This window comes from Tetrao urogallus (assembly GCF_951394365.1).
Source record: "Tetrao urogallus genome assembly, chromosome: 6".
In the NCBI taxonomy this organism is placed as follows: Eukaryota; Metazoa; Chordata; class Aves; order Galliformes; family Phasianidae; genus Tetrao; species Tetrao urogallus.
Genome location: NC_136819.1, coordinates 28,392,710 through 28,407,354, shown reverse-complemented (window position 1 = coordinate 28,407,354; position 14,645 = coordinate 28,392,710). Strand labels below are relative to the sequence as shown.

Here is a 14,645-nt window from a genome sequence, read left to right as displayed (position 1 = left end):
GGATGCCAGCCCTGATTATGAGAAGTATGCAGTAAACACAACCTCGCCATGTGATAGGAGCACTTAACCCTCTTCCTGCTGGCACCTGCACTTCAGCACAAAGTTGCAGTGGGAACAGCAAAACCTCATTTCCACAGGCTGGCTGGTCTTTTGTCTTCAACTCAGTGCTTGCTGCCATCTCCTTTGGAAAGCCATGCTCATGCAACGGAAGGCTGCGAAGGATGAATGCGATTTCCACCAAAACCAGTCCCCTGGAAGCCAGTTTTGCATGGTGTCTGTCCCATTCTACCCAAGCACATGACTGGGCAGCAGCCACAACCACGTCAAAGAACAACGTGGGTTTATGTGCAGCTTCACAGCAGGAGGTTCAAGCTGATCTTGTCTGTGGGCCAGGAAGAAATAATCCCATCCCAGCACACTGAACAGCCAGGGGGTGGGCTTGAAGTGTAAGGGCGCACTTGTCCTAGCCCTTTCTTCGCTGAGCAATCAAGTAACTGTCACATGTTGCAGCAGGGACCAGCCACTGCCCAGAGCCTCATGTCCACTGCACGAGCACCTGGCAGAAGGCACACCGTGTCTGGCTTCAGCTGCTGTAGGAGGGTCCCACTCACCTCCCTGTAGCCAGCCCTGCTGCATCCTCCCAGCAGCTCTAAAGCAGAAGGAGCCAAAGGAGCCAACCTAGGGCACAGCCCTTTGCTCCCGAACTTCCTACAGCAGCCTTGCCACTCTTTAAAGATGGAGATCAGACTACCAGGACTTGCTCATGCAAGAAGCCTGGAATCCTACAGAGCAGCATGGCAAATTCTCCGGGCTTTGAGCTTTCACACTTGGCAAGGAAGCTTTGCCGCCTCAAAGCTTCATCAACTGTGTGAAGTGCATAGCTCAGACATGCTCTGTGGGGCCTAAGAGGAGACACTTAATGTTCCTACAGAGGTGGCAGAAGCATCTTCTCTCCTAGATCAGCATCTGGTCCAAAGTATTTCTTAGATCAGCTATTAAGCACTCATTTCCAGAAAGAGGAATACTGCATTGGACCTGAAAGTGAGACAGTCGCCAAACCCCAGTCCAGGACCAATGCTTGGGGAACCAGGTAATATGCTGGTCAGAACACAGATCCACTGATGCTTACTTCCACAGCAAAATCAGTTTAAAATGGCATGGCTACAGGTGGCTTTAGTCCGCATTCCTACCTTGGGAGAGCTGGTGGATGGTTTACTCTTTTCACATGCAGACTAGAACTATCACCTGGAGCAGTAAAAATTCAAGGAATTTGGGCAGGGCTTAAAGAGTGAGAATGTGCTGCTTTGCCTTCCAACATAATAAGAGCTATTCAGAAGCTTCTGTATTTGCTCCAGCTCCAAATACCACATGGCTGAGGAACTGGTTTCAAGGTTGGCCTCAGCAATTTGCATCCAGCTGATAACAGCTGACATAGGTAAGAACACTCAGGGTGGACTGAAAATTGTGAAACTGAACCTGGAGTGAGTCCTGCCTCAAGCAAGTTTTGAGAGCACTCAATATTTGCATATGCAGAAGTTAAATAAATGAGGTGTGAACTGTTAAGATTTTGTCAAGTCTTTGGGATCATCAAGGACTGTCAACTTGAAGATACCTCACCTCACCTCCTGACTATCTAGAACACACTTTACAGACTACAGTTACTGTTCCTATTGGAAGGGTAGCTGTTGTTGCAGTGCACTGCAGTTTCATGACAAATAAGCACCCTTAGAAAATCTTGTTAAGGATTCACATGAGAAGAAGTCATAGGAGAATGTGACTCCCCAGTCCATCATATGGGAAGGCCAGAAGGGAACACAAGCAGAACTATGCTTTGTCAGTGCCTCGTGCTTTGCTCTAGTGTCCAGACAGCCTGCACCTCCACAGAGGCACACTTGTCCAAAGGACAGCTCTTAGAACATGCTGTACCCAGTCCTTGCTCATTCCTGGAGAGCTGTTTCTTTGGATAGGACACATAGACAGAATCCACGTCCCACACTCCCACACCCTGGATGTGCTCATGGAATGCACGCAGGCCTGCCTGCAGCTGCTCTGCTCAGAACCAGAGCAGGACTCACCTAGTGTGGGACTGCCAGAGCTCACTTCTCTTAATTTAAGAATTCAAATTAAACTCTGAAGAAAAATGAAACCCCTAAGTTACTCTCTACATGAAGGAGATGAAGATAACTATAAAAAACTTAATAACAAAAACAGTTTCAAAAGTGCCTTCCAATACCATATAATTTTGTTAATGTATCAGACCAAGAAAGTCAGCAACCTACCTAAGCAGAACAACAATCTCCAACCTAAAGCATAAAGTGTCCCTCAGTAAAATGTCAGAGTAAGGCAAAAAAACAGATTTTCCTTCCCCGCTCCTGTTAATCAAGGTGGGGCAATAAAAGAGAGAGAACAGAGGAGGAGAGAGTATTTGGGACTGAGAAATACAGGAAGAAAAAGAGGTATGAAGGAATACCACCTGAGGCTTTCAACTCAATGCAAAATTTAATAAAAAACTGTATGCCTCTGTGCATTCAATGTATGCTCTATGGCTATATCACACCAGCAACTTGCTACAGCACACTACTGTACAACTTAGTTGGAAGAGTATGGAGAGAGGCACATCTCCGCTTGCAATTTTGGAGTGACACGCCAAAAGCAGACAGCTGGAGCCAAAGACAACAAGTACGGAAGTGCAACTCTCAAGTGGTCTATTACTAAATCTCCCTCTGTAGAGAAGTGGGAAGCACTCATGCAGGGCATGTCGATAGGGTTCAAGGCAGCACCTAAACCAGACAGAAAATCAAATGCATGGTGCTAGAACAGAAGAAGGAATTTAGAATATTTTTTCATTTGAGTGAAGAGAGTTGTTGTAAGCAAGTATCACAGAGAAGCAGTTTTTATTTGCCATTACTGATACAAGTGGCTTTAGGAAAACATTTAAAATCCTTTCTTATCTTGTCAGCTCTCGCAGCCTTGCAATGTCTGGGAGCCACGCTCAGTGATTAGAGATCTGCAGTGCAAGGTACAGGAAGGCAAAGAAACAGCCCTTTCCTCAGATACCTTACAGGCTACCAGCAAGCACAGCAATTGATGGGAAGAAGACGCAGACAGAGGCAGGAGTACAAAGAGGCAGACCGCTGCTCAGGCCAGCAGCCAGCAACCGTGGTACAGCCCTGGGGTCCATCCCACAGGTCTTCCTGAGCACATGGCAACAAACACAAGATCAGTATTCCACAACGCAGTGACAACAGCAGACTCCTGGGGCAGTGAGGCATGTACACAGACAGCAGCACCAGAGGTTGACAGCATGCACAAGACCTAGAGGAGTGATAACACCTCTGTCTTTGTCACCTGAAATTCAGGAAGAAAACTCTCTAACTCCAGTGTAACCTATGTCACCCTCCCAAGCTAAATCCATGGCACACAGCATGAACTCACAGAGGTCTTTTCTCAGTTCTTTTCAGCTGCTTGGAGCCAGGATGCAGACTGAGATCTTGTTGCACCTCAACTCTCCAGCACCAGGCAGGAACAAAGCCCAGAAAAGCAGCAAGGTGATGGCTGAAGAGAAAAAATGAAAACTACAACATGATTTTTTTGTTGTTATTTGCAATTTAACACCACCTTCACAATGAACACTCTTCATTTTTCTGACTTTATCTCAGGCCAAATACTACAAATGAATCCCCTGCTCGCTTGCTGAGCTCAGTGAACCTGTTGGCTGATGGCTGGCAGCTGGGTAAGTAGGTATTTTACTTTGCCTTGGAGGAGGCTTTGAGCCTGCTGCAAGGTTGGTTTATTACATGGTAAAAAAAAAAAACAAAAAACAAAAAACAAACACCTAGCATTAAGTTCTGCTTATTACACCTTCCCCACTGCCAGCAGCCTCACACTCTTTAGCAGGACATGTAATGAGAAGGCTCCTGGCTGACAGAGGAGCAGCAGATCACCACGTGCCAGCCGCAGCCACTGTGCAAAGCTGAGATTCCTCTTACATGACAGAAGTGAGCCTCATGCCTCCCTGTGCTGCTTTAGGCAGATCAAGGAGCCAAGCAGTTGGTGCTAAGCAAGGACCCAGTAAGTCAAAAAGCCTCAAAGCATTCCCAGCTTCAGCCAAAGCAACCTTGAGGACTTGCTAGTTCACCTGCATGGGGTCCTGAGCTCCCACCAGCTGCAAGAAACCCAATAGCACCGAGTTCATGCCAGCACTTCCCCACCCCTTCCCAGACCTTCAGTGGTCATTGCCTCTTACAGCACAGCAGGTAAAAGTAGTTCCAAGCTCTGCAAGCTGCAGAAGGTATTAGGCTTCAAGTGTTTTACTTACTGTAAGCAGTTCACTAATTACATTAGTAATGATTGGATTATGGACAGTTAACAGCTTTAAAGAAACAAGACATTATAGGAGGAGAAGGGAAATATTGCTCAGGGTCTGGGCTGAAAGCTTCCGTCAGATTTCAGCAGTCCACCCATGCTTTAGGAGCTGGCTGGGTCAGGCCATTTGCAACAGGCTCCAACAGCAAGGCATGGTGTAACATGTCACTAAATGACAGGCTGGTGCACTAAAATTATTAGTGCTGCAGGAGATGTGCTCACAGGAACAGACAGTCCCCTGCTCATTCGCTGCCTCCACCAGCTTCAGTGCCTCCAAGTGAGCAGGCCCAGAAGCCTGCAGTCAGGCGTGCGCATGTTGCTCTGCTGAGACAGTACCATGCCTATGATGCTTTGTTTCAGCATGCAGCACTGTGACTACAGGCACTTTAGATACTGTTTAGTAGAGGCCCAATAGCTTCAACCAAGCAGCCAGATGCAAAAATCCACAGTATCAGGAGCCAGAAGCATTCATCAGAAACAGCAGCTAGAAATCTCCTTTCCCTAGCGATTTTTGCCAGTGCTGGAAGAACAACATTAATTCCTTCATCTCTTCAGTTCCTAAAAGTTCACACAAGGTACGTGTGGGCCTTGCCCAATGAGAGCTGACCCCTTCTGTCCTCACCACTGTTCTCCCCTCTGTACCCAACCCAGGCAGAGCAGACCCTTGTTCCACCCACAGCCACCTCCAACGCTGCCACCTACCCCGAGTGCCTCCCCAGCACCCTCCTGCCTATTGCTTGGTCTCCTCCTCCTCCTTCCTGCTGAGAACTATGGCTGAGTGCTGGCAGAAACTTGGTTTGGTGTTGCTGGCCGGAGGGTGAGGATTTCTGGCAAGAACAAACAGCAGAGCTGGGCATCCTGCCCAGGGTGAGTTCACACTTGGCTCCCCACAGCTGGAAATAGTCTCATCCCTGGCCAGCATTCCCCAATGGCCCAACAAAGCCCAAGGAAACAGCAGGTTTCCATGCACTGGCCATTTGGTGGCAAGTTGGTGAGTGTTGATGAACATAACCCCTGCGCTGCCTGCACCCAGCCCTCTCCATGCAGAGCAGCCACGTGTGAGCAGCACTGTTAGAAGGCACACGGTGAACAGGCACACTGCTGCCTGTGAGGTGGTGTAAGGCTATGTGCAACCAAGAGTGATGCTTCCTGTACAGATGCTCTTTCTTCCACAGGCAGAATCAGAGGGAAGGCGAGGGCTCGAACAAGTGTGCTCCTGCACCCTTCTGCCCACTGCACTCCTGCAGCAGGGCTGCCACACTCTCCTCCTTCCTCAGAGATCTCATCTCCCAGAGCAGATAAAACATGTAGAAAACTCACCTGGAAGCATGAACACATTTAAAGAGCTGCAAATGCTTTTGGCTGCAATCAAAATTTTCCTACGGAAATTAAGTATTTTCCTGTGATAAAACCTGGCACAGCCATGGTCTAAGCAGCTATAAACAAAGTGCCTTTTCTTTTACATTGTGCAGTTGAGAAATACACTTATTTGCTTTTTTGTGGACTCAGGTTTTTTTGTTTTGTTTTGTTTTGCTGGGTTTTTTTTTTGAAGTTTTTTTTCAAGTTTTCTTGGAGACATGTAACAAGCAGATTTACTGAGGGCTATGTTAAAATACCCAAAGGGGATGGCAGGTAAGCATGCCATGCAGCAGAAGAAACTGCTACTACAGAACGCAGGAGCCCAGCCAGGGATCTCAGCCCTGGGCAGGCTCATCACTTTCCATGATGAAGGAAAGTGCTCTGCTGGGTGCAGACACCATACATGGATCTCTCTCTGCCTCATCTCTTGGAGGCCTTTACAGGCGAGCTCCTGGAGCAAGGATGTAACAGCACAACTTCCATTTACAGCAGCAGCAAGTTACTGCTCGGCAGCATACACTGCAGGGAGCAGCCACAAGTGCCCTGACTGCCTGATGCAAAGACCATGGAAAACCAGAGTCCTTCCTCAGCTGCCAACTGTCCATGGATCGGCACCTCTGTAGGATGGGAGGGAGAGTTGTCCTCAGAGTTGGAAACGGAAGCATGAATTTTCTGTGAGAAAACTCTCCAGCACAGCAGCAATCCAGCATTCGGTTCATGAAAGGAGTGGAACAAACAGCCCATCCACAGTATGCTGTTTGGCACAGAGATGAAAGATTTTGCAAGAGTCCCCTTAAAAATGAGGGCCAAGCATGGGACGTGCAAGCAGAGCCTGTTTGTGCCAACCTGAAAGACAGCAGTGACTCTCAGAGCCAGGCCTTTCTGCTCAACAACCGCCCACCATCAGCTAGGAGGGCTTAGATTACATTTCCAGGCCAACTTCTTTCCCTGTTTTGAGTCCCTCCTCACCCAGCAGCACCACTCAGCTATGAGATGGCTGTATAGTCAAACGAACAGCTAAAGCACCAGCTAGCTGGTACAATTCATCCTGCCTTCTCACTGACCGCATAGGCCATCCAGAAGGACAGGGAACAAGTTGTTGAAGTTTCCCCTGCAGCACCATCTGCTTACAAATTATCCACATTGTCACGCTCCCATAAGACTGCCCAGAAGTGCTAGATCTCACGCATTCAAAGGTTGACTTGAAATCACTCCCACGTGAACAACAGGAGACATAGGGAGACTTGTGTCAGTCCACTGTAGTGAGTGTACATAGGCAAGGCATGGCCTTTTCACCCGCCAGCACATCCCACTCACAGCAGAATTTCAAATCCAGTGCAATGGAAAGGCCACACCACAGGGATGAACTCATTTCCAGGAGGCTTTCAGTCCACGTAGATAGAACAACAATGAGCCATCTGAATGAGAGACCAAAATCCTTACTGTTTAATCATGCATAACCCGGTCCTGTCATTGGAAGCTGTTTCGGTGTACTGACAGCAAAGGAAGTCTCTGCACAGCCTTGATCATGCTGTTGTGCTTCCAAAACAGCAACACATACAGAAGGGAGAACAACTGCAGGTGAAAGTATCAGTCAGCTGCAACACTGGCACAAGGGCTGCCTTACAAAGACCTGACATAGGCCTTACCAGTGGAATGCACTCATCGCCAGTTGAGTAGGAAGGACACAACAACAGGAAACCGAAGTAGGAACAAAATGGTTCTGCTTTACTGTCCGATAGGGTGCTAAGAGGCTAAACTGGCACCTGGCCATACCACAAACATCCTATTGACCAAGTTCTTGCTCTGATGCACTGATGACAGCAGAGAACAGGAAGCTAGCTCATATAGTAATCACATTAATGCTACTGGGTTCACTCACGTTAGTATTTTGGGGGGTTGGCCCACAAATTCCTCAGTTGCGCCTCAAGAATCTGGGTGACTGTTCAGAACCAGGCAACTGATGTACAGTACAGGAGAGGTCAAAATGCAGCGGTGGACAGTCCTGCAGATGTAGGTAACACAGACTGTGTGATATGATGTGTGCCACACTGAAGGTCCTGCTGCTGACAAAACTATCCCATACTCTGCACCAATTCACCCAACAAATCCAAGTTCTGTGTAACGTTCTTCAGCCCCAATATCCCAGAAACAAGCAAATCTTAGGCTCAGAGTCATCTCTTCTTAGAGGTGTTTCTTGTTAAGATCACAGTTTTTCCACTGAGCAGCTGCCAAGCACACTACTTCCCCCTTTACAGAAATCAGCTACAATTTTGAGAGACGGAAGGCCTTCACATTGCAGTATAGGATTTGTAGAAGTCATGCTAAGCATATTCCTTACGGTAATCATCACATTTCTAATAGCCACATGTGGCAAGAAATCAGCTTTTTTAATACAAAAAGGTAGAGTAAATTCTGTTACACTCTATTTCACATCCTCCCTCTCTGACACCACTGCTTGAACTGTACTAAATGCCACTAGAAATCACAGCAATATATCCAACAAGCCCTGGGTTGAACACATTATAAGTCCACTCCACTCTATTTGCTGTAATTTAGCAGCTCCCCAGGGTTTCCCCAGACAGAGTTCCAGTGCCTTTTCCACAGCATCTGCTTTCCATGTCTTACCATGAGCAGGAGCATAGCCATCCCCTGCTATGAACTGTGCCCCAGGGAACGGCTGAGGTGTCAGAGACAGCAGTGATAATGCACAGGCAGCTGGAAGCACTTTCAGTCACCCTCCTTTGCACCTCATGCTAAGTTTCACTTTCTCTGTCACCTCTATTTGTGCCAGCCTTAGGAACTCTAGTCCAATGTCTTAAGTAGGTCCCAAGGAGGCTGCAGAGAGAAGCACTGAGGCTTAGAGACTGGCTGAGAAGGCTGACCAAATGCTGCCGCTCCTTCCTCCCGTTTGAAATACGTGGGATGTGGTGGGCTGTGAAATTGCATCTCACATGCAAAGAGCAAAATCCTCAGGAGCAACTGGGGCTCCTTAAGATGGATGGTGGTCACTTCAGCATTGCTAAGAGCAGGCAGCGTTCACCTGGGGCTTCTGAGAAAGTGATGTAAGAGCTCACGAAAGCCAAACACTTACTGAGCAGATTCACTGATGCACATTCTTACAACTACACTTGATTTTCATAGCAAGGGAATGCCACCCCACACAGAAGCACCCATTTCCTTCTAAAGGGACAAGTTCTCACCAGACAGCTAAGAAAACTGAAGTTCCTGCTTTAAGACAATCTCTGCAGCAGGCTAGCAGAGCAGATGCCTCAAGCTACATCAGGCAGCAGCACAAGTGGTCAATGAGGAGGACAACGTCAGCACCTCAGGCCTCTGTATCAACAGCCTTATCTCCAAATCACACGCACAAGAATTTAAACCCATGGCCTGAAGCGGTCAGCAAGTTCCTCAGACAGACACATTTTAATCACTGGGATGGTAGCTGGATGCCTTTGAGGTATTTCACTCTTCCCTAGAGGATAAGGAGTACAAGCAGTTCAATCCAGTTTGGTGAGCATCTCTGCACACCTGCGGCTCTTTGGGATCAAAGAACCTGCAGTCTTCTTTTTAACCTATGCCTGTTTGCTCCCCAGTTTCTCCCTTACGGAGAAGCCAAATAGGTATGTCACTGCAAAGCCTGCATCCCTCATGCATCAGGAGGCGATGATGAATAATAACGTTCTTGTCAAAAACCCACAAACCTCACTTCCTGACGAAACCTGATCACAGAGAGCAAGAAGCAGCTCCCACACTCAGGGCAAAGCAGCTGATCTACAGAGCCAGATATTTATTTCCAGAGACCCCCTACAGCAAGTTCTGAGCTTGGTGTTTTAAGAGCAAGTATTTGGCAACAAGCTACCTATGTTAAACAGCAAAAGCTTGATCTGAAAGATAACAGATATCTGATGACCTATATTGCCTGCCTGTATGACTGCAAAATAGCAGCCCAGCGAGCAGCCTTCAACATTCTGCCATTCTGCTTTCGCACTGGTATCAGTCTGTGCTAAACAAGGCACGGAGAATCCCTACATGCATCAGCGCCAGCCTTCCTACAGCACATCCACACCTCAGAGAGGTCCACCTCTCGCCATGACCCATCTATTATCATCAGTGTCACTCACACAGAGGGAGCCCAGGGACAAGAGCTGTACATTCATTTATTTCACTGCTGAAACTGTGGTGGGACTGAAAGGGATATAAGCAAGCAACAGACAAAGTGTAGCAACACATCTCCATGTGGGTCCACAGCAGAACCACAGCTGCCCAGAAATCCAGGCACCCTGCTCCAAGCAGGCCATCTGGAAAGGTGCACACTCAAACCAAGGCAACTGCACCATCTACGTTTCGTCAGCTATTAGTCACACACGTATCACTTGGTATGAGACTGTTATGAGCAGGCCTGGAGGTGGGGTGTCTCCACCAGGGATCTGTGCTACGTTTAACGAGCATTTTCTATTCTTAACGACCAGACACTGAGGCGAGTAGCACAGCAAAATTCAAATCATAACAAGAGCAGCAAGACCTGCTGGATGCAGGCACAGCAGGGCTATGAGAGCCATAGGTTTTTGTACTCATGTGCATCTTTGGGTGTATCTCACACAGAGGGGTTTGGGAAATAGTCATCTGCTTTGGGGAATTCCAGCAATTGCATGAATAACTATACTTAGCACTCCTTGAGGGCAGGAGAGGTGCTTCCAAACACCCTGCTATCATTGCTCCAGTAGCAGTGAGAATCTGAATGCTCCAGCTCTCTCAAGCAACAATATCATTTACTGATACATCAGCATAGAAGCACCAACCTGCAGAGGCAGAGCAGCACTGGATAGAGACAAGGCATGTTTCTTTCTCTGGTATTTTAAAGAAAAGCATTCCCACCATTCCTTACAGCACTGAAGTCATATATGGCCGTCTTCTACATGCTGCAAATAAACACTACTTCCTACTCACATTGCCAAATCAGCAGCTGTCAAGTCAAAAAGCAATTCAGCATTTAAAGGGGATTTTTGCCCCTCAGCTCTGCAATTTGGGCATGCCATTTCAGGTCACATTTTAAAAGAAACCCTACACAGGGTGAACCCTGAGCAGCCAAGTCCCCAGAGTGAGTGCACAGCAGAACCAGGAGTCTCCCCAGCACTGTGAAACCCCAGAGACTGGGTCCCAGCAGCACTAGCATCACCCCTGTGCTGTTCTCCATATTTCAAGCACTACCCCAGACAGCCAAGGCTGCTGTACCCATCCCTCAGGGCAGACAGCGAAGCTACTGAGAGCTCAGAAACTCGTCCTCCTTGCAGCATAATGTTCCTGTTGAGCACAATACTAAAACACGTATCAGCAGTTCTTCCTGCTTCTGAGGCCTGCCACGAGGCTCCACTGAGCCTATGAGGCTGAGGGACAGGGAGATGGATTCAATTCTTCTCTGAGCAACATCCCCAGCCTGTCTGCTTCCCAAGCTCAATTGATCCCAGCTGCACAAGGCAGACAGGGTTGCACAGCAGCAGAGATTCCCAGCCTGCAGGGCCTCACCAACCTGGGACGTGACTGGCTGGACTGAGACAGGCAGCAAAGCTCAGCTGCTTCCCACAGACATCTGCTCTCTGGCTGACCAGAAGTGCCACCACTTCGGAGATACTACCTCTACTCCCAGACAGTTCCTAAGCACCAAAGTTTCAGAGTGTCTCACTGAGTGGCACCGGTAAAATCATAATATTACAATTACATATCAAATTCTAATATTATAATTTGAGAGAACTTAAATCCCTGCACAGACAGATTTCCTCATATCTCTTTCCCAGTATGGAAGTTTCGGAGTCTAATATTTTTAAGATTGGAAACAGAGCCTCACTCATAGGGAGTCCTGTGTCTTCTGCATGCAGGCAGTGAAACACCAGTGTTCTCCCATCTATACAAGCCATTGACTGATGGCAGAGCTGAAACAGGCACCGCAATTTCTAAGAACTTATTGTCCAAACACCTATTTATGTGGGCAGAAAAACCCCATCTAAGTTCAAGACTCATAAATAGCAGAATTAAGCTCACAAAACAGTATCTCAGTACCCTTACAAAGCAATTTTCTTCTCAAAACTCACTGCTCTTTTATTTCAGACAGCCAGGCTTTTACAATTTCTCTAGCTGTTCCTTGGATGGGGAAGAACCCACAACACATCAGCCTAGTAGAACAGCCCAAGACTGAGCCAGAGGGAGCCAATGGGAACACTTGGGAGGCACAGATCTCTACAGTTCCCTTTGGTAAGCCATCCATCACCAGCACAGAAACAAACATGTAACCATAATTACTGCAACAATTTAATTTTGTTGGCGAGAAGTGTTACTGCACTGCACTGTGCCCAGTATGTACTGTTAGCTCCCCATCCTCAGAAGGAGGCAAACACCAAGGCCCAGCAGGGCTTTTAGCTGCATTCAGAGAGGAGCAGGACACCTTCAACACCTACACAGCCTGCCCAGGCTGCAGCCCCATCAGCAGCCCCTTAGAAGGAAGTGCTGTCCAGCCAGACCCCACCTTCTTACCCACAGGCACTGGAGGGATGGGCCATGACCAAGCTACAGATTTGCATTCACCACAGAACAGCTTCAAAGGGAGAAACATCCCAGTGACCACAGTGCAAAAGAAACAGTGTTCAACAAGCCAGAGAAGGACACTCTGCCCACCATGTTCACTGGCAGCGGATGAACATCACAAGAAACTGGCTTGGATTGTTTCAGAGTACACATGTGAATGCCTTCAAAGTCTTCTCTGGCTTTTCCCCTCTACACAAGTAACCCAAGTTAATACGGTGGCTCTCTGTCCCCCTCTTGTGATAGGATCAAGAGGACTGAACATCTCCTGGAAGGAGGGAATTAAAAGAAAACAGGGCCTTTGAGACACGTACCACTTGTGTTTTGGGACCAGAGGTTTGACACCTGCTTCCAACAATCATGTCAGTGTCCCTCTCTGCATAAAATATTCTCACCACCCTCACTACCCCACAAAGGGGGAAAGCCCAACCGTATGACACCCATTTTCCCTCACAAGCTGTGATCAACAACCGCCCATCCTGACCCAGGCCCTATGAGCTGCTCCCGGCTGCATATGGGCCAGACACGGGGGGCAGCTGGAGATACAGGTCACGGGTAGGACTAGAGATACGGGTTGCGGCCAGGCAGCTTTCTTGGAAAGGAAAGAACTTCCTTCCCAAAAGGGGCAGAGCTGGGTTGGCAGATGAGCCACCCAGTGCTTACAGCCGACAGAGACTGCATTCCTCTTTCTTCTTCGTTGAAATGTAAGCTCACGCACCGTGAGCTTTCTCCATTAAGCACCCTTGTTCATATGTTTTATTCTTATGCTGTCTCCCCTCACCGTGCAAGCCTCCCCAAGCGAGGAAACTGCTGACAGTAGCTCTATGCCTCTCCCCTCCAATTAACTCATAGGGCTCCAGGGGAAAGCCTTTCCAGCAGCAGTTTTGGTGGCTATGCACAGGAGAACCTGAAAATCCTCGGTCTGAAAACCGAGGAGCGTGCTGGAGAATAGGAAGGAGAGGTGCCGGAGAAGAAGAGCTTTCTCAGCGGCAGTCCCTCCTCTCTGCTCGCTCCCAGTTCCTTCCAGGAGCACAACCGTAGTATTTCACTCGCTCCCGAGCGCTCCGTGCTCCCAGAAGGGCGGTGCAGGGCTCGAGGCGCACACCTGGATCCCGGACGGCCGGGAGCAGCGCGGCCACCCCAGATGCCCCCGCCGCGGCCGGGCTCCGTTCCGCGTACGGTGCTGCTGGACCGCTGCCCGACGGAGCGGCTGCGGCGGAAACGTTTCGGGGCTCAGGATATTCCCGAGCGCTCTAAGGCGGGATGCTCCGGGCTTAGAGGAGGGGGAAGGATAAAATAACGAGGAAAGAGCGAGGCTGCAACTCCGCCGAGCTCCCTCCCCGCCACCACCCGCAAGTTTTAAAAAAAAAAAAAAAAAGGGCCGAATGTTACCATTTTTGGACATGAGCTCCGCGCAAGCCCTGCCCTACCCCACACCATTCAAACGGGCGGCGAGGCACCCTCCTGCCGCCGGAGCCGCCCGGGAGCGGCCGCCCCACCGCCGCCGCCCCTCCCGTTCCCGGGCCGCTCCGGGCCGCCCCAGGGCGCACCTGCGGCCCCGGCCCGCCCGAGGCGGGGGGATGGTGGGGGAGAACGGGGCGGCCCCGCTCGGCACCTGCCCGGCCCACCCCGCCGCGCTAAGGGGCCCGCGCGCCGCGCACCTTCCGCTGTTGCTTCTCCCAAGCCGGGTCGAGGAGCAGGTCCCGGTCCCAGTCCTCCTCCGGCTGCATGTAATCGTTGGTCTGCTGCGGGTCGTAGTGATGATCCATGGCGGCGCTCTGTTTGTCTGATCTGTCCGTTTGTCCGTCCAGCTATCCGCAAGCGCACACACACGCTCTCCCCGTCCCGTCCCGGCGCTGCCCGCTGTGCCCGGCCCGCGGCCGCTCACCTCGAGCAGGCGGCGGCGGCGCCCGCTCCCTCCCCTCAGCTTCAGCCGCGGGGACGAGCCGAGCCGCTCGCCCGCCTCCGCCCGACTCTCATTGGCCGTCTCCCGGCGACGACGCCCCGCTCATTGCTCTCTTTACCCGTCCGTCACGATCAACTGCCCCTACCATTCGCGGGTTGAGGATGCCCCGCCCCGCCCCAGGCAGCCTCCCCCGCGGCGGCGGTGTCCGCGGGCTCGGCGCGAGGGAAGGCGGCAGAGCGGTTCGCGTCGGGCGCGGTGTGGGGCCGCGTACGTCGCAGCGGCGGAGGGGGAAATGGCGGCTATGGGTTTTGGGCGGGAGCGGGACCCGCAGTAAGGGGGCCAGAGCAGCTGGCCTCCGGCCGGACCCGGAGCACCTCTGCCCCGGGGCACGGATGGCCTCACGGTGGTCCCTCTGGAGCTTCCCCCACCTTCGTGGTTT

General features: G+C 50.1%; 1 protein-coding gene across 10 annotated transcripts in view; it reads right to left on the bottom strand.

Moving 5' to 3' along the window:
• Positions 1-14,069, bottom strand: part of ACTN1 (actinin alpha 1) — a gene marked incomplete at both ends in the record, with an annotated part of 80,836 nt that extends 66,767 nt beyond the window's left edge. For 7 of the 10 annotated variants that reach the window (XM_079537856.1, XM_079537858.1, XM_079537859.1 and 4 more), the window contains one exon: positions 13,962-14,069. In XM_079537856.1, the coding sequence (XP_079393982.1) occupies positions 13,962-14,069 (108 nt within the window). The remainder of the gene's footprint in view (positions 1-13,961) is intronic. The other 3 variants (XM_079537864.1, XM_079537865.1, XM_079537857.1) reach the window with 1 other exon arrangement.
• Positions 14,070-14,645: the final 576 nt, after the last annotated feature.